Genomic DNA, 19,441 nt, shown 5'->3' with positions numbered 1-19,441 from the left:
TAATGGTCAGTGGAAAAAGCTGCCTGTAAGTTTACGTAAAATTTATTTCTAATTTTTAAAACAAAAACTATATGTATATGATAAAAACAAGATTGGAAACAAATATAACAGAATTTTAAGTGATTATCTGTTAGTGCTAAAATTGTAGAAGATTTATATTTTGTTTTTTGTATTTTTAAACCATCTTTTCTACAATATACATGCATTAATTTCGCAAACAGAAAAAATCTTTAAAACATCAGAAAGAATAAAGAGACATATGTATTAGTCACCTCAAATAAATGACTTCTTGAGAAGTTTAAAACAAAGAGCTTTAAGAATCTGGAAGTCAAAACAAAAGGAAAACATAATCAGGTTAGACGGTTCAGGTAAAAGCAGTTAGGAATTTGGTATGGATCAGCATTTATCAGAATGTGTTCTGTGAACTTTAGTGCTGTTTCTATTATAGTTCATTATGCAATAGTAGGAAAAATTATGAAATGATGGGAGGGAAGTTTCTTTGACTACTAAGGTTGGGTATAAAAGTAAAAGTTTCTTAACTTCTCTTAAACTTTTGATAAGCTAAGTGTTTGAAATCCTATTATCCTAGTTGTTAATATTCACATGCTTTGGATTCCAAATTGTAGGCATTAGAATAAACAGGTTATTTAAATGTAAGTTAAAAAGAAGAGAGGCGAGCACACAGTTTGCTTTCCACTGTTTAGAACTGGACTTTGATCCTTCAGAAGCTATTTTAATTATTTTGATGCTGGCAGAAGCATTCTGGTACAAATTTTGAAGGCCTCCTAAGTGTAGGTATAGGGCAATGTCAGGGTGAAGGGACAGTTGTCATCTTCAAGAGTTTATGAACCAAATAGACTCCCCATGGTCTAAACCTGTGTTCTCTTAATATCTTGTGACCTCACACCATTATCAATAAAAAAAGTTTTGTGCACAGACTGCAATGTATGTATATTAATTAATTAATGACGTGCAGGTACTATAGTGTTAATGCATGAAGTATGCTGTAAACACATGAAGTAAAATTACAGATAAATATAAAGTAATTTTAATTTTAAATAATATCAGTAATGATAGCTTCATGTATTTATTAGCTAATATATCAAGGCAACATATAGTGTGCAGTTCATCATTAAGTGCAGTATATATAAAGCCAGATTTGAAAAGGTTTTCTTAGATGATTCACATTTTTCGTTATTGACTTCTTGGCTACCCTCATTAGAATCATCCTTGTGGGTTTTTTTCAAGGTTATTTGTATTTATTTATTTTTAAATTATTATTATTTTTCTTAGGTAAGATCTATGTGCAGCTTGAAACTCACAACCCCGAGATCAAGAGTCATGAGCTCTGCCAACTGAGCTAGCCAGGTAACCCCCTTTCTTTCTGTTACCACACTCAAGTCTTAATCGGTTGTTAAATTAAGGTTCTAATACCTAAATGTTCATCTATAGCCCAGGCAATTCTCAAAACTGCCCACTAAGTGTGAACTGTCCTCAGAATCCGTCACAAGGTGGGAGGGGTAGAGGGGAGAAACTTCCAACTTCTGTTGTGCCACGCAGTGAGAGATTCACCCTCATCAGCTATCTTGTTGCATCTTCAGTATTGATGTGGAGAGAAATTAGACTAAGAGCTCCCATCCAGGGGGTTCAACCACAAATTATGCATTCTGATACCATCCTTTATGCCATCATAAGAGGAGGCGGACACTATAATAAAATGATTAAGAGCCCATGCTTTGAAATCAGGCATTCCTGGGATCAGATCCTACCTTGAGGACTTACAAAGTGCTTTGTAGTCTTCAGTACTGCACCGTTGAGAAACTCAGTCTTCTCATCTGCAAAACGGGGATGATAACAATGCCTACCTCACAGAATCATCAAGAAGATTAATTTAAAACGTTATATAAAAACAGCATAACATCTTGTCAAATTTAATGAGCAGGAGGTGTTTGCACTTTTTAAGAAACCATTTTTTGAGGTATGATTGACATACAAAAAGCTATACATATTTAATGTATATAACTTGATGAGTTTTGGAGGTAAGTATTCACCCATAAAACTATCCCCAAAATCTGTACCATAAACATGTCCGTCAAGGTGCTTCCATCCTTGTCATGATTTCAACTCGATGAACTCACTTTGTTTGCCAGGCCCAGCTCTCCAGGTCATGTCAAACAGTTTTGTAAAATACAAATTGATACCATGTTATTCTCAAGTTATTGGGAATAATATTTTAACACAGCTGATCTGGCTATGAAAGATGTTCAGAGAGTTGAAAATCCTTCATTGCTGGGCTAGTAATAGTAGTAACTTCTCTGTCAAGAGAGGATAGAATTGCAGGCCTGATCAAGGGGTGATCCCCATGCTGGAATCATCCAGGCTAGAAAGGATGACTCTAGCAGGTTAGAGGTAATACTGAAGAGATTCAAGTAGTTTCCAGGCAAAAGCAAGAAAACCCACGGCCCACTTCACCTATGGGGAAGAGAGGGAATTCCTTACCAGTTCCCAAACTCGGATTTCTGGAATTTTATTGCAGTAAAGAAGTTTCCATCAACCATGTTGGATGCCAAAAGAACAGCTTTTTAAAAAACCTTGTTATTTTAATAAAGATAAAACTATTGCTGGTGCATTGGATTGCAGCAAAAGATTATGGAAACCTGTGAGTCTAAGTAACAAAGGGATTATCACATCTACTACATTCTAGAATGCCTGAGCCATAATGTTGAATACACAGAAAAGGGGAATAGTAGCCTGAATCATTGCTATAATCACAGCAGAGCAATACTACGATACTTGTCACACCTATATTTTTATTTTACCCTCTTCTTGAAAATAACAATAATTAAGGTTTTTATTTAATTGTCTGATGGTTTTCAAAGCATTCTACAGGCTTTTATTGCACATTTTTTTGTATTTGAGAGAGAGAGCATGCGAGCTGGGGAGGGGCAGAGAGGGAGACGGGGGATCCAAGGGGGCTCTGTGCTGACAGCAGACAGCCTGATGCGGGGCTCAAATTCATGAACCTTGAGATCACAACCTGAGCCAAAGTCAGATGCTTAACCAACTGAGCCACCAGGTGCCCCTACACATTTTTAAACTAGCACATTTACTTTCCACAAATATGAAAATTACCAGTGATTTGCATATCCTAAAAATTACATTAACTACAATAAGCAGGGCTATCCAAAAACTTCCACATGTGTTCCATTGCCCATTCCTTAAAATACTGAGTAGTTCCTATGTGTCAGGCATAGGAACTTCTTCTTTCACTATTTAGTAGAATTCACCAGCGAAGCCAGCTGATTCTGGGCTGCTTTTCTTTGTTGGGTGGTTTTTGATTACTCAATATCTATTCAGATTTTCTATTTCTTCCTGAGCAAGTGGTGGTAGTTAAGAGTGTTTTAGGACTTTCTCCATTTTATCTAGGTTATCTAATTTGTTGATGTACAATTGTTTGCAGATTCTCTTATAAACCTATTTCTATAAGGTCAATAATAATGTCCCCATTTACATTTCTGATTTTAGTAATTTAAGCTCCCTCTTTTTTCTTTGTCAGTCTAAAATTTTGTCAGTTTTGTTGATCTTTTCAAAAACCAACTTTTTATTTCATTAATTCTATTTTTCTATTCACCATTTCATATACCTCTGTTCTGATCATTATTATTTCCTTCTGCTGACCTTGGGTTTAATTTGTTCTTTTTTTTTTTTTTTTTTTTTCTAGTTCTTTTGGGTGTAATTTGGGTTGTTAGCTTGGGATCTCCCTGCTTTTTTCATATAGGCATTTACAGCAATAAATTTCTTCTGAACACTTTCACCACATCCCATGAGTTTTAGTATGATATGTTTTTGTTTTAATTCATCTCAAAGTATTTTCGAATTACCCTTGTGATTTCCTCTTTGACCCACAGGTTAAGTGTGTTTTGTTTGATTTCCACATATTTGCTATTTTTCCAGTGTTTTTTTTTTCTGTTACTAATTTCTAGCTTCATTCCACTGAAGTCAGAGAAAGTACTTTGTATGATTTCAGTTATTTAAATTTACCAAAAATTGCTTTGTGGCTTTACACATGGTCTATCCTAGTTTTGTGTTCTTTTAAAAGAATATGTATTATGCAATTATTGTATGAAGTATTCTATATTTGTCTTTTTTTTAATTTTTTTTATGTTTATTTATTTTTCACAGAGAGAGAGAGAGACAGAACATGAGCAGGGGAGGGTAGAGAGAGAGAGGGAGACACAGAATTGGAAGCAGGCTCCAGGCTCTGAGCTGTCAGCACAGAACCCAACACGGGGCTCGAACCCACGAACCACGAGATCATGACCTGAGCCGAAGTTGGACGCTCAACCAACAGAGCCACCCAGGCGCCCCTGTATATTTGTCCTTTAGTTCTTATTGGTTTATAGTGTCTATTTCTTCATTAATCTTCTTTCTAGTTATATCAAATAGTAAAATTGGGTATTGAAGTCTTCAACTATTATTTTAGAACTATCTTATTTCCCTCCTTCATCAGTGTTTACTTCAGATATTTTGGGGCTCTGTTGTTAGAAATGTATATATTTATAAATGTTCTATTTTTTAATGTATTGACTCATTTATTAATATATAATGTTCTTTGTTTCTTACAACAATTTTTTAATGTTTATTTATATTTGAGAAAGGGAGGGGCAGAGAGAGGGAGACAGAGAATCTGAAGCAGGCTCCAGGCTCTGAGCTGTCAACACAGAGCCCGATGCAGGGCTCAAACTCACAAGCCATGAGATCATGACCCAAGCCAAAGTCAGACACTTAACCGACTGAGACACCCAGGCTTCCCTCTTGTAACCAGTTTTGACTTATATTTATTTTTTTTCCCCAGAAATTCTAAAAGGTTTATTTTGTGTCTGATGCTGGATGGTGGAGCTCAATGGTCAAGAAAGAATTCTTAAGATGTTTTATGGTGCAGGGGTGCCTGGGTGGCTCAGTCCGTTGAGCATCTGACTCTTGATTTCAGCTCAGGTCACGATCCCAGGGTCATGGGATCAAGCCCTGCGTCCAGCTCCATGCTTAGCATGGAGCCTGCATAAGATTCTCTCTCTTCTTTTGCCCCTGTCCCCCAATAGTGTGCTTTCTCTCTCTCTCAAATAACATAATAATAATAATAATAATAATAATAATAATAATAATAAAGATGTTTTACAGTGCAAAAAGGTGTTTTTATTATAGCATGGGGACAGAAACTGTGGGCAGAAAGATCTCCATTGTGATTGTGAGGAATGACTGATTATATGCGTTTTCTATCCTATGGAGGGGAAGGTGACATTAGGGCTCCAGGAAATTGCATCTATAGGTTCCTGGAGATCTGACTGTGTTTCTCTTGGGGCACCAGGGTGGCTCAGTCAGTTAAGTGTCTGACTCTTGATCTCAGTTCAGGTTTTGATCTAAGGGTTTTGAGTTAATGCCCTGCATTGGGCTCCACGCAGGGCATGAAACCTATTTTAAAAAGAAAAAAAAGGGGCTCCTGGGTGGCTCAGTCAGTTAAGTGTCCGACTATGGCTCAGGTCTCGATCTCCCAGTTCATGAGTTCAAGCTCCGTGTAGGGCTGTGTGCTGACAGCTTATAGCCTGGAGCCTGCTTCGGATTCTGTCTCTGTCTCTGCCCCTTCCCCACACCCACTCTCTCTCTCTCTCTCAAAAATAAACACTGAAAAAAATTAAAGGAAAAAGACTTTTTCTTGTAAATCATTAAGATTTACAAACTATAGTGGAGTTTCACATTCTGCATGACTGCAATCTTGACCAGTTGACCATTTGTTTCTCCTCTTCCTTTGTTCTTAAGCAGTCACCAGTGCTTGAGGAATTGTTACACATATCCGCCTTAAGGAGGAGGGGGGTTGTGGGGAGTCAGTTTGCATTTTGCTCTCAGCTTGCCTTTTGCTCTCATCAGCATTAGGCAGCCTAAAGATCAGCCAGAAATGGAAACTTATGGTGTTCTTAAGTCTTTTCTGAGCATGAGTCCTGGGCATGTGTGAGCTTTCTAGATGCACCTGTGTACCCAGCTTTTCAAAGCCCTTATTCCTCTAGGAAATCTCATTCCTGGCTGTTCCTCTCATGCTTTTCCTCCCAGGCCTTCAGCCTGTCTGTACTTTGTACTGTTTGTTGGGATTTGTTGTCCCATGCAGCAAGTTTGCTCACTTGCCTTTCAGTGTTTTGGAGGTGCGTGCCCGAAGTAGCTATTTATCTGCCCTGAGAAAGTTTGAGTTAGGGGAAACAAAGGCAAGCCCATTGTATCAGTCCTTCACGGAACCCCCAGACAGGTCAAAAGAGACAAACATAATTCCTTAGGACAAAGTCTGCTCTGCTCTGCTCTCTCCAGAACCAGATTATCTACACTGGGAATGAGGGCTGGCAAAGGGAGCGGAACGGGTTAAAACATGTAAGAACCTCCTACCTTGTTTCCTCCGCCTTTCTCCTGGTTACACATCTGCTTGTTTGCTGTCAACTTTTGACTATTGTCTGGGTTAAGATAAGGTGGTTTCTGAGTTTTCGTCTGGTTTTTTAAAATGTTCTTGGGGAAGGATGGACCCTGGGACTCCCTATTATACCAGTTTTGCTTAATGTCACCTAAGCTGATTCATATACCACTCTGTAAGGTAATGATGGGGCGCCTGGGTGGTTCAGTCAGTTAAGCATCTGACTGTTGGTTTTGGCTCAGATCACGATCTCAGTTTGTGAGATCCAGCCTCTTGTTGGGCTCTGTGCTGACAGCATGGAGCCTGCTTGGGATTCTCTCTCTGCCCCTCCCCTGTGCACACAAGTATGGATGTGCGCTCTCTCGCTCTCGCTCTCTCTCTCTCAAAATAAAGAAACATTACAAAAGACAAAGGAAATGGAGGTCCCAGTAAAGTACCTTGTTGGTAATCCCGAGTAATAAATAGTAGAGTCTGGATTCAAACCCACACCCTCTCTACATCTTTTCTATTCTCATTTAATTCAGTAGCTGGTGAATTTTATTGTTTTCCTATTATTTTACCCCCTACTCGATGAATCTCAGCCCCCACTTCTCCGGAATGGCAGGTATATATTTATACCTACGTGAGAACACTACTACAAGCTTCAAACTCAGGAAGTCCTAAACTAAGTTTCATTATCTTACCCTTTTGCTCCTCCAATCTCACACCCTCCCGAAATTTGCTTCTCTTCTGTTCCCAGTAATTACTCTCACTTCTCAGTTAAATGACAGCACCAACCACCCACTTTCACCAAACTGCAACTTTGGAGTTACCCTCACTGCCAAATCCTGACGAAAAAATGAAACTGAAAAAATGCGGAACCCTCAATCCGATCCAGGAAGAGAAACCCTACCCGAGCCCAACGCCTCACTCCTGGGCGACCGCCCGCAATCTTCAGGCTGGAAGCCCTACGTCCTCGGGGGCGCGGCCTTGGGGGGCAGCCAAGGGCGGGCTTCCGGCAGCGTTCTCACTGGCTGGGCTTGGCTGCCGCACCCCGGTTCAGCGCCGGAGCCTGGAGCCGGGAATCCGGAATCCGGAAGCAATCCCGGCAGGAGCGCTGGTAGCCGAGAACGGCGGCTGCGGGGACGTCGGAAGCCGGGAGCACCAGGAGCCGGGGGCGTGCAGAGTGGGCGGGAATCCCTGACAGGTGCGTTGGCGCCCCTGGGTCGCCGACCCGGCCCGGCGCAGGCCCGCCGCCCTCCGGGTGGTCCTGTAGTCTAGGCCTGAAGGTGGTCGTGTCGACGCCGCGGCTGCCCGTGGTTTCGCAGTTGTCCTCCCAGCCCTGGCTACTGCAGCGCGCGCCCCCCGGAGGGGGGGGGCGCGGGGGGGAGGGGTTGGAGTGTTCTCGTGCGAGTCGCGGTCCCAGGTGACAGGACACAGGTGGGGCCGCCACGGGGAGCTGGCCCTCAGAGCGGGGGGGGGGGGGGGGGGGGTGTCTCTGGACGCGTCCCGGCTCGGCTGGGGGCGGGGGGATGAACAGATCGCAGTAGAACTCAATGCTTCTTGTTTCCCGTATGCAGACAGCCTTTCTTCTTCAAGTTAGGTATCAAAGGAAACTTTTCATAAAAATACAGTATTTTGGTGAATAAGCAGGGAATGTAATCCGACTTCATAATTAGGAACACCGTGATAGAAGTATTTAATGTTTATGTTGAAGATCAAAGTTGAAAACTTGGAAATCCGTTAAATATTTCCTGCAGGGAATGCCGAATGATCATCCAGAGGACTGAGTAGGTAGACGTCAGCTTCTAGAATAACTAGGCTTTGCTGAGTGTTCAACCTTTCGATTCTGGATTGCAAAATAACAATAAACATAAAAATATTTAAAGTGCAGTATTGTGAAAAAGGAGGATTCACTCTCAATATGTGTGTGTTGTGGATTTTTTAGGTACATTTGACTTGATCGTTTATGCAGTAAACATTTATTTACGTTCTGTCTGTGTGCTTAGAGGTATAATATTCCATGGGAATAGAAGCAGTACCAAAGTAGGTGGTCTTTGCTTTTTAGGGGTTTATTAGTCCCACTAGGGGAGTGTGGTATTGATGCAGTGCGGGTCCAAATATGCAAATAATTAGAAATAGAAGGCTTTTCTATAATCCTAGGCTTTAATTGATGCATGAAAGACTTTTTAGTAAGCAGACATTTATTGAATGCCTACTGTGTACCAAAAGTGAGCTAGATTCTAGGGATATAAAGATAAACAAGGCACAGCCCCTCAAATAGCATTGATCCTCGTAGAGAAATTGATTAAGAGTGGAGAACAGCCAATGATTATCCACAGATGTGTGATGAAAGCTGCCAGTCTGTAGGGTTGTTGAGAGGGCCAGAGCAGGGCAGCAAATCAGAGGGAGAAGGGTTCCAGAAAGAGCCACTGTCTAGGGAGATACTGAGGCTTTCAAAGAGGAAGAAATGCCATTTGTAAAGACATGAAAATGCAAGGCAGTAAGCCTCTTGCTTCCAACTGCACCACTGGTTTTTGGGTAGAGTAGCTGGAATTTGGGAGGAGTTGCTCAGGAAATTTTTCAGTTGCTGGAGATGTATGCTCTAGTCCTGTGTCCCTAACACAGGGCCTGATGGATGGAAGACACTCAGAGATCTCATATGTATGTAGTAGGCCCTGGTAAAAATATGCAGAGATGCTGACTGTTGTTTAGGAAAAGCTTGGAAAGCAGGGAGAGACTGGTGGCACATGTCTCTTGGGAGAGCTGCTAGCCAGGAGAGGCCACACGTTGCAGAGAGACACCACATACAATCTGTAGGAAGACAGAAGTCAAGGCCTGATTTGAGATTGCATAGAACTTAGAGTCTGTTTCTCTACCTCCTCTGTGGCCCCAGCTGCTAAGAATGGGCCAGAGTTTGATAAAATGTTTGTTTAGGGGTGCCTGGGTGGCTCAGTCGGTAGAGTGTCCAACTTTGGCTCAGGTCATGATCTCACAGTGTGTGAGTTCCCTTCGGGCTCTGTGCTGGCAGCTCAGAGCCTGGATCCTGCTTCGAATTCTGTGTCTCCCTCTCTGCTCCTCCCCCACTCATTCTCTCTCTCTCTCTCTCTCTCTCTCTCTCTCTCAAAAATACATAAACATTAAAAAAATGTTTTTTATGTTTGTTTATACTTTGATTTCACAAAATGGTGAATGTACTTAATGCCACTGAGCTGTACGCTTAAGAATGGTTAAAATGGTAAATTTTATGTTAGGTCCATTTTACACCAAAATAAAGGCTAAAAAATGTCTATGTAACAGGTTTAAAACATTTTCTTCAAAGTGTATTTTCTAATGAATAATTTTCACTAACCAAATATCTGATGACTTGGGGAAAAGTTAAATTACACATAGCCACTACAAATATTTTCAAAGAATATTTAGTGATATGGGCAAATTCTCATTACAAGGTGGCTCAGTAAGTTAAGCGTTAGACTTTGGCTCAGGTAATGATCTCGCGGTTCTAGGTTTGAGCCCTGTGTCAGACCCTGTGCTGGCAGCTCAGAGCCTGGAGCTAGCTTCAGATTCCCTCTCTCTCTGCCCCTTGCCTGCCCATACACTCAGGCTCTCTTTCTCTCTCTCTCTTTCAAAAATAAACATCTAAAAAACATTTTATTAAGTTAGATAAAAGAAGCGCTATAAAATACAATAAATAATATTCACAAATATATATTATTATAAAAATAATTTGTAAAATATATTGATACAGGAAAGAATAATATCAAAGATATTGAAAGAAATATCAAAATATCAACAGTGGAGTTATTTCCCGATAGAGGGATCATAGGTACTTTAAAAAAAATTTTTTTTTAATGTTTTTATTCATTTTTGAGACACAGAGCATGAGCAGGGGAGGATCAGAGAGAGAGGGAGACACAGAATTTGAAGCAAGCTCCAGGCTCTGAGCTGTCAGCACAGAGCCTGACGCAGGGCTCAGACTGACGGACTGTGACATCATGACCTGAGCCGAAGTTGGATGCCCAACCGACTGAGCCACCCAGGCGCCCCTCATAGGTACTTTTTTAAAACAACTTTACAGGGGTGCCTGGGTGGCTCAGTCGGTTAAGCGTCCGACTTCGGCTCAGGTCACGATCTCGCGGTCTGTGGGTTCGAGCCCCGCGTCGGGCTCTGGGCTGATGGCTCAGAGCCTGGAGCCTGCTTCCGATTCTGTGTTTCCCTCTCTCTCTGCCCCTCCCCTGTTCATGCTGTGTCTCTCTCTGTCTGAAAAATAAATAAACGTTAAAAAAAAAAAATTAAAAAAATAAATAAAACAACTTTACAGACATATAAGTTATATACCATTAATTTCACCCATTTTAATGGCATGATTCAAAGATTTTTAATAAGGTTACCAAATTGTGCATCATCACCATAATCTACCTTCAAACATTTCCATCATTGTATGTGCTCTTTATTTTTCTTTGTACTGCTTAACCTACTTTGGGGGAGAAGTTATTTCTATAAAGACAAATTCATAGTAATTTCCTAGGAACTTTAGGCAAAACTGAAAAGTAATACAATTTAAGCTAAATATAAATTAACAAGAATAAAAATTATTTGAACTCTGACTCAGTATTGTTTAGGATTTTAGGTCTGTTCTCTAAGACAATCATGGGAGTTACAAACAAAGATTTACATATAGGGATATACATTTTAGCTTTGGTTTTGATGCCAAAAATTAGAAATAATTTACTTTCCCAGCAATATAGAAATAGTTCATTTATGATACATATCTCAGATAGTCTCTGTTAAAAATGTTTTCCAAGAATGTTTAATGATTTAATGCTAATGACAAAATGCTGCCATAATGCAAGATAAGTATTGTGAATATGGTATGATTTCAATTTTGATAATAAAATAGTCAATTACAGTACATACACGTAGAAAAAAAACCTGGAAGAAAAAGCAAAAGAAATTGTTAACATGACCTCTATGTTTTGAAATTATTTTGCTGTTATGCAGTTCTGAATTTTCCACATTTTCTTTTTTTTTTTTTTAACGTTTATTTATTTTTGAGACAGAGAGAGACAGAGCATGAATGGGGGAGGGTCAGAGAGAGAGAGGGAGACACAGAATCTGAAACAGGCCCCAGGCTCTGAGCTGTCAGCACAGAGCCGAAGTGGGGCTTGAACTCACAAACCGCGAGATCGTTACCTGAGCCGAAGTCGGACGCTTAACCGACTGAGCCACCCAGGCGCCCCTGGGTATGAACCAATTCAACATAAAAGGCAAGTATGAACCAATTCAAACATAAAAGGCAATCAACACATAGGAAGTAAGTAAATATTAATGCTATGGAAGGGCAGAATTAGATCAAGGGACTTCAGTTTAACCAGATGTCATAAGAAAAAAATTTGAAACCCAGGCGCCCCTGAATTTTCCACATTTTCTAAGATGAGCACGAATGACTTTCTATTAGAAAACATTTTTGGGGGGGCGCCTGGGTGGCTCAGTCGGTCGAGTGTCCGACTTCGGCTCAGGTTATGATCTCGCGGTCCCTGAGTTCAAGCCCCGCGTTGGGCTCTGTGCTGGCAGCTCAGAGCCTGGAGCCTGTTTTGGATTCTGTGTCTCCCTCTCTCTCTGACCCTGCCCCGTCCATGCTCTGTCTCTCTCTGTCTCAAAAATAAATAAACATTAAAAAAAAAAATTAAAAAAGAAAAAAAAAAGAAAACATTTTTTTAAAGACCAGGTCAGAGGACTTAAGAACTCACCCAGGACAGATCTGGAGAGGTGGATCTGAGCAGCCACGCCCATCCAGCCTTCCCTGTCCAACAGTGGCAGAATGCATTATATAGAGACTTTTCTGAAAATTTTTAAAGATTCATTAGAGAGTTTTAGTGTTTTGTTTGTTTTTTAACTGTCAGAGATTAAAAGCAAGACAGATTAATCTGAATGACATAGTGTGATAACTTTCACAGTATCCATCAGCAGCTCTCCCATCTACAAACCCTGACAAGTATGAACCAATTCAAACATAAAAGGCAATCAACACATAGGAAGTAAGTAAATATTAATGCTATGGAAGGGCAGAATTAGATCAAGGGACTTCAGTTTAACCAGATGTCATAAGAAAAAAATTTGAACCCCCTTTGTTCATTTACTGGACAGATACTACTAGGTCCTGGGTAGGATACACAAGTGTAGGGTGGGGATAGGGAGAAGAGTCCCAGGGAGAAGGAACAGCATGTGTGAAAGCCCTGAGGACCCAACTTGGGATTTTTGCCAACCTGGAGAAAAAAGCCAGTGTGGCCAGGGCAGAGTGAGAGAGAGGGGCAGGAGGAGGCTGTGGGGAGAGTGGCCAGGCCTTGAACCATAGTAAGAAACTTAAATTTCATTTGAAACATAATTTTAAGAAAAAAAGTTCTGCAGCTACGGCGTGGAGATTAGAAGCAGAGAGGAGCAGAAGTGGGGAGAGGAGTCAGGACTCCACTGATGGGGGCATGGGCCAGAGTGACAACGGAGACGGGGAAAGTGGATAGGTTCCACTTGTGCTTAGGGGTGGTGAGAAGGAGCTGCTGATCGCTGAAGGGGGTTAAGACAGGGAGAAATCAAGGGTAGCACCCAGTGGCTTGAGGGGCCAGCAGCACCCGGCATCCACTTGCCTAGAGGGGAACAGGGGGAAGGCCTAGGTTGCGGACTTGGTAAGTCTGGGTGCCTGAAGCGCACACATGGGGGAGGCAGTGGGCATTTTGTCCCAAATGAGGGGTGGTCCTCACGTAGGCGGTATTTAGGGCCTTGAGGAATGGGCACCATTGCTCATCGAAGGAGACTGGAGTGGGGACTCCAGCCTGGGAGAACTGGGCGTGCGAGAGGGACGTGGAGTTTAAGGAGAAACCCGGAACCCGAGCTCTGGGTCTGGCGGGAGGCTGGGCCCCCCGTAGGCGCCCTGGGAGACTGGCGGCGTCCCGTGGTCCTAGAGCCCGCCAACTATCGGCCTCACTCGGAGGTCAGACCTGGGAGCCGCTTTCCCCAAACATCAGCTTATTTGGGAGAACCTGTTAGAGATGACTCGTTTTAAAAAATTGACAAATAGCTACTGTGAATTAAATCAGTATCTCACCATTTATTAGTTTATTGTTAAATACCCATAAAATTTCTTTCAAGTCAAAATACGCTCATTTTTCTTAGGAGTAATCTTTAATGTAATTTGGAAAGTATGACAATAAAAGAAATTGAATTAACATACAGATATCTTTCCTTTTAAACATAAATTGTATATGTTTGTTACTAATTGCTCAATTTTTCTCCAGAATGACTTAACGGAAACCGACATAACTAATGGGTCTCTTTGATTTTATAGAATTATATATAAATATCCATGGATTCATTATCACATAGTATTTTTAATTTAGAAATAAATGCTTCTATATTCTTAAACCACACACTTGATCTGTAACTAAAATCTGTACATTTTCATTTAGCTATATATTATGCGCCTATACCAATGTATTTCAGGTGTCATAATATCAGACATAAAAACTAGAAATGATTCTAAAACTAATATACTTATTGCAGGTTTGACGATTGTCCAATTTTTTTTTTTTTTAATTTTTTTTTTTTCAACATTTTTTATTTATTTTTGGGACAGAGAGAGACAGAGCATGAACGGGGGAGGGGCAGAGAGAGAGGGAGACACAGAATCAGAAACAGGCTCCAGGCTCCGAGCCATCAGCCCAGAGCCTGACGCGGGGCTCGAACTCACGGACCGCGAGATCGTGACCTGGCTGAAGTCGGACGCCTAACCGACTGCGCCACCCAGGCGCCCCGATTGTCCAATTTTTATGGTTAAATGTGATTGCAATGCCTTTTTAAAATGCCCAGCTTCCCGCAGTTTGCATGTAGAGCAATTCTAGATTCAGTCAGTTGTATTCACTGAGAATTCTTTAAAACTATGACTTGAAACTTTTTTTTCCTACAGGATGACTGTGGGGATCTTTGCAAATTGTACCTTCTGTTTGAAAGTCAAGCACTTACCTCGTCAACAGAAGAAAAAGCTACAAAATGACATTAAGGAGAATGGTGGAAAGTTTTCCTTATTATTAAATCCTCAGGTATTTGCAGATTTTGTAAGAACTGTGTGGTAAACACTGTGCATTAGGGGAGGGGAGGTTGGGGAGCCAGGATAGCTCAGTGGGTAGAGCATGTGACTCTTGACTCGGGGTCTTGAGCTCAAGCCCCACATCGGAGGTAGAGCTTATCTTAAAATAGTAAGATTAAGACATTTTTTAAAAAAGGGAGAGCGGGTCATGGTTAGAAGAGTAAGCAGAGAAAATTGGCAGCAGGAGAAAGTCACCGAAAGCAGGTGAAATTGTGACATTGCCAACAAGGAAGTGGACTGGAGAAAGGCAGAGGAGGGAAGACCATCATCCCACCTTCTCTCCATTGCTGTGAGCTGTAGGGAAATCCTACATGCCCTGTGAATCTGAGGATATTAGAGCACAGCCAAAGATATAAATAGAAATAATTTCAGACCAGCCAAATCTATTCTCGAAGGAGAAAAGTTATGGGGTACAGCGTTTTGCAAAAAGCCCTCTATCCAGGGGCACCCAGGTGGCTCAGTTGGTTAAGTGCCCGACTCTTGATTTTGGCTCAGGTCGTGATCTCATGTTTTGTGAAGTAGAGCCCTGCGTTGGGCTCTGTCTGCGCTGATGGCGTGGAGCCTGTTTGGGATTCTCTCTGTCTCTGTCTCTCTCTCTCTCTCTCTCTCTCTCTCTCTCCCTGCCCCTCCCCCATGTGAGTGCATGCTTTCTCTCTCTCAAAATAAATAAGTAAACATTAGAGAAAAGGGCTGTCTGTGTAATCACTCACCAGTCTGTCAACCCTGGAGTGTCACCTGTACAGTGTGACCTGTAAGGGACAGAGAGGAAAACATGCATTGCAGACTGATCTTTGTGATACAGCTTGTATTGCTTGTTTTGTTTATTTAAAAGCTGAAGGGAGCTTCCCTCTTTTGAAATGAATTGTAGGCCTGACAGTTTAAATATAGAATTTTGGCAGCTGGATGAAATCTTAAAAATAATTAAGGCTAACCTCTTCTTTTATAAACAATTCATCATTATGAAATTAAAGTCTGAAGTCATTGGATCCCAGGCTTCCAAACGCCAGGCTTGCCCCTGTCTGTTGCTCCTTCCTGTGTTGCTGAACTGATGGGTGACTTCAGCCGGCCCCTTCCTGGACCAGATCCCCGGGGCTTGCTGCCAGCGAGTGTGGTTTTTCTATGAAGTATGTTCAACTCCAGTGGGATGCTAGGTGCTTTCTGGCACTTAAGTAGTTTGCCTGTGGTTATCAGAAGCGGAATGTCTCTATTTACCTCCAGTTTAAGCAGAACTGCATATACTTTCCTTATACAGCTTCCCTCACTTGCTTGTCTCACCATTTCTTTGGGTGGATGGATGATTCATGACTGTTACACCTTCTCAGTTTATCTTCTGGGTAAAGAATAAAGAATAGCATCATGGTCTCTCCTTATTCGGAATTTCCCACATACTTTGAGTGCAACCTTTTTGAAAGTTATGTTGTCAATGTACATACATTTTTGAAATGTGCTTACCAGGTATTATAACCAAGGAGACAGCTGGGTGTGTATTGTTGAGGAATGAGCTCCAAGGTAAATTGCCAAGTGGAAAAACACATTCAAAGCAGAATGTTTAGGGTGCTGCCATTTGTGGCTAAACACAGGGCTGTGTGCTTACATGTGTGTTGCCCATGTGTACAATAGCTCTGGAAGGATACTCAAGAAGTTACATGAGGTGCCACTGGGGAGAGTAACTGGGAACAATGGTGGGGATTATGTTAATTTATTATTATTATTACTACTGTACTTTTTAGATTTTCTACAATGTACATATACTCTTTATTGCAAAATAAATTAATAAAATTACACCTTAATGGGGCACCTGACTGGCTCAGTTGGTTGAGCATCCAACTCTTGATTTCAGCTCGGGTAATGATCCCAGGGTCATGAGATTGAGCCCTGTGTCAGGCTCCATATTCAGCATGGAGCCTACTTGAGATTCTCCCTCTCTCTCTCTCTCTCTCCCCCCGCTCCCTCCCTCTCCCCCCCTTTACCCCTCTTCCCTGCTCATACTTTCTCTCTAAAATAACATTTGTTAAAAGTTAAAAAAAATACAGTTAAAAAAATAAAAATAAATAAAATTACAAGTTAGCAAATTAAATAAATAATGAATACCTTTTGAATCTGCCATTCCACTCTTAAGAAAATAATTAAACAAGTGTACAAGAAGATATTCAGCACAGCTTTGTTTAGAGGAGTGAAAATTTGGAAATAACCCCTAGGGTTGGTTAATCCATTGTGGTACATTCATATCCATACTCTTTATTTTTTACATTTTTAATTTTTTATTATTATTTACTTTAATTTTAATTTTATGTTTTTACTGTAGAGAGAGAGAGTGAGAGAGGGCAAGCGCTAGCAAGGGAGAGGGGCAGAGGGAGAGAAAGAATCTTAAGCAAGCTCCACGCTCAGCATGGAGTCCAATGCGGGGCTTGATCCCATGACCCTGGTATCATGATCTGAGCTGAAATCAAGAGTGGAATGCTCACTCAGACACTCAGACTCAGACCACTCAGGCACCCCATATCCATACTCTTTAAAAACTGTGGGGGCACCTGGGTGGCTCAGTCAGTTAAGCGTCTGACTTTGGCTCAGGTGGTGGTCTCATGGCTCATTAATTCGAGCCCTGGGTCAGGCTCTGTGCAGACAGCTCAGAGCCTGGAACTGGCTTCAGATTCTGTCTCCGTCTCTCTCTGCCCCTCCCCTGCTTGCTCTTTGTCTCTTTCTCTTTCTGTCTCAAATATAAGTAAAACATTAAAAATTTTTTCAAAATAACCTGTTGATTTTGGGGGCACCTGGGTGGCTCAGTTGGTTAAGTGTCTGACTTTGGCTCAAGTACTGATCTCATGGTTCATGAGTTCGAGCCCTGCATGCACTGTCAGCATGTGCTTTGGATCCTCTGTCTCCCTCTCTCTCTGCCCCTCCCCTGTGTGCACACTCTCTCTCAAAAATAAACATTTAAAAAAAAACCTTGATTTTTTTTTTACCTTTTATGTAACTAAAACTTATATTATTTATAAGGGTTTTAGAGGGCTGAGAATGATTACTACAAATTATCTTCAAGATTCTTTAAGGGTAAAAATTACAGATACAAGTAATATATTTAGATATTATTTTTACAAGTACATAATGATTTGGTTCTTTTTTTTTTCTAAGTGCACACATATAATCTTAGATAATGCTGATGTTCTGAGCCAGTATCAACTGAAGTCTATCCAAAAGAACCATATCCATATAACAAACCCAGATTTTATATGGGAATCTATCAAAGAAAGGAGACTCTTGGACGTAACGAATTATGATCCTAATAAGTCACCAGACATCACACCACCTCCTTGTCAAAAGGCAAGCAGTTCTGGTAAGTATTTTATATCAAGTACTTAATATATTATAGGTGCTATAATAAACATTTTGGTTTGTCCAAGATAGTATAGTCAAAGGATTGTCCAAAAATATTACAAAAATAGGGGTGCCCGGGTGGCTCAGTCAGTTAAGCATCGGACTCTTGATTTGGGTTCAGGTCATGATCTTACAGTTCATGAGATTGAGGCCCGTGTCGGGCTCTGTGCTGACAGAGCAGATCCTGCTTTGGATTCCCCCTCACTGTCTCTCTCTGCCCTTCCCCTGCACGCATACACATGTGTGCACTCTCTCTCTCAAAATAAATAAACAAAAAAAAAAAGAAATATGACAAAAATAATTAAACTTCTTATCTCAGAATATAGGCAAATAGTGAAGGACAAAAGACTACTTTAGCAATAGGAATAAATTCCTTAATATCCAATCTAATATGATCAGATTCAAAAAGACTACAAAAACACTGATAATCTCAGAAAACTTGATGTGTAATTTTGTCTGGGAAGGGGAAGAAACTTTGTGTTTAAAAAATTATGACTGGAAATTTTATGATTAGCATTTTGCTAAATAAGTTCTTTCCAAAAGATGATTTCTCCAAAGGAAACATATCTCCTTTATAGACCAGATTTTATTTTGGAATCTGGCCAAGAAGCAAGCCTTTGGACATAGAGAAATGCAGTCTTCATGAGACACATCAAAAGTCAAGCAGTTCTGATAAATAATAATTTATAGTAAGCACATGATATATGTTAGATACCATATTGTGTATATAAATTGTATTATTTATGAGAATTTTAGAAATCTAAATGTTTGGTATGGTGCAGCCTCTTTAGACAAATGATTGTCCAGAAATGCTGTCATCAGACTTTCTTGTTCTCAAGAAATGGTAGCTAAAACAAAATAGGCAGAATGGTAAACTCCTCCAGGGGTGCCTGGGTGGTTCAGTTGGTTAAGCATCTGACTTCAGCTCAGGTCATGATCTCATGGTTTGTGAGTTCGAGCCCCCCATCAGGCTCTGTGCTGACAGCTCAGAGCCTGGATCCTGCTTCAGATTGTGTCTCCCTCTCTCTCTGTCTTCCTGCTTGCACTCTGTCTCTCTCTCTTTCTCAAAAATAAATTGACATTAAAAAAAAAAAAGAATAGTAAACTCCTTTTACATTGAAAATGTTTTTCAACATCCAGAATAATACCCTCGGATTTGGAATTACTATAACTACATTGACGCCTTTTGATATCTTGATAGCATATATATGTATATATATATATATATATATATATATATATATATATATATATATATAGTTTTATTTTAGAGATAGCATGCAAGCGGGGAAAAGGGGCAGAGAGAGAGAGAGAGAGAGAGAGAGAGAGAGAGAGAATCTCAAGCAGCTCCACACCCCAGCATGGAGTCCAACATGTTGCTCGATCTCACCACCCTGGGATCATGAGCCAAGCCAAAATCAAGAGTCGGATGCTTAATCGACTGAGCCACCAGGCACCCCTTGGTAGCATAATTAAAACTGGAAAGAAATCCTTTTATAAAA

General features: G+C 40.8%; 2 protein-coding genes across 7 annotated transcripts in view; one reads left to right on the top strand and one right to left on the bottom strand.

Moving 5' to 3' along the window:
* CENPJ (centromere protein J) overlaps positions 1 to 2,683 on the bottom strand; it is a 59,601-nt gene extending 56,918 nt beyond the window's left edge. For all 3 annotated transcript variants that reach the window (XM_058690638.1, XM_058690646.1, XM_058690661.1), the window contains exons 1-2: positions 2,500 to 2,683; positions 1,770 to 1,835 (exon numbers count right to left, since the gene is read on the bottom strand). The gene's annotated coding sequence lies outside the window, so the exon portion shown is untranslated. The remainder of the gene's footprint in view (positions 1 to 1,769; positions 1,836 to 2,499) is intronic.
* Positions 1 to 19,441, top strand: part of PARP4 (poly(ADP-ribose) polymerase family member 4) — a 121,523-nt gene that overhangs the window by 1,496 nt on the left and 100,586 nt on the right. Inside the window, exons 1-3 of one of the 4 annotated variants that reach the window (XM_058690585.1) lie at positions 7,461 to 7,634; positions 14,385 to 14,517; positions 17,697 to 17,898. In XM_058690585.1, coding sequence (XP_058546568.1) covers positions 14,386 to 14,517; positions 17,697 to 17,898 — 334 coding nt within the window. In that variant the 5' untranslated portion in view covers positions 7,461 to 7,634; position 14,385. Of the gene's footprint in view, positions 1 to 7,460; positions 7,635 to 14,384; positions 14,518 to 17,540; positions 17,899 to 19,441 lie in introns of those variants that run through there. The other 3 variants (XM_058690589.1, XM_058690592.1, XM_058690600.1) reach the window with 3 other exon arrangements.

The sequence above is a fragment of the Neofelis nebulosa genome, chromosome 1 (assembly GCF_028018385.1).
Source record: "Neofelis nebulosa isolate mNeoNeb1 chromosome 1, mNeoNeb1.pri, whole genome shotgun sequence".
In the NCBI taxonomy this organism is placed as follows: domain Eukaryota; kingdom Metazoa; phylum Chordata; class Mammalia; order Carnivora; family Felidae; genus Neofelis; species Neofelis nebulosa.
Note: the sequence above shows the minus strand (reverse complement) of the source record. Positions and strands in the feature narration are given on the sequence as shown.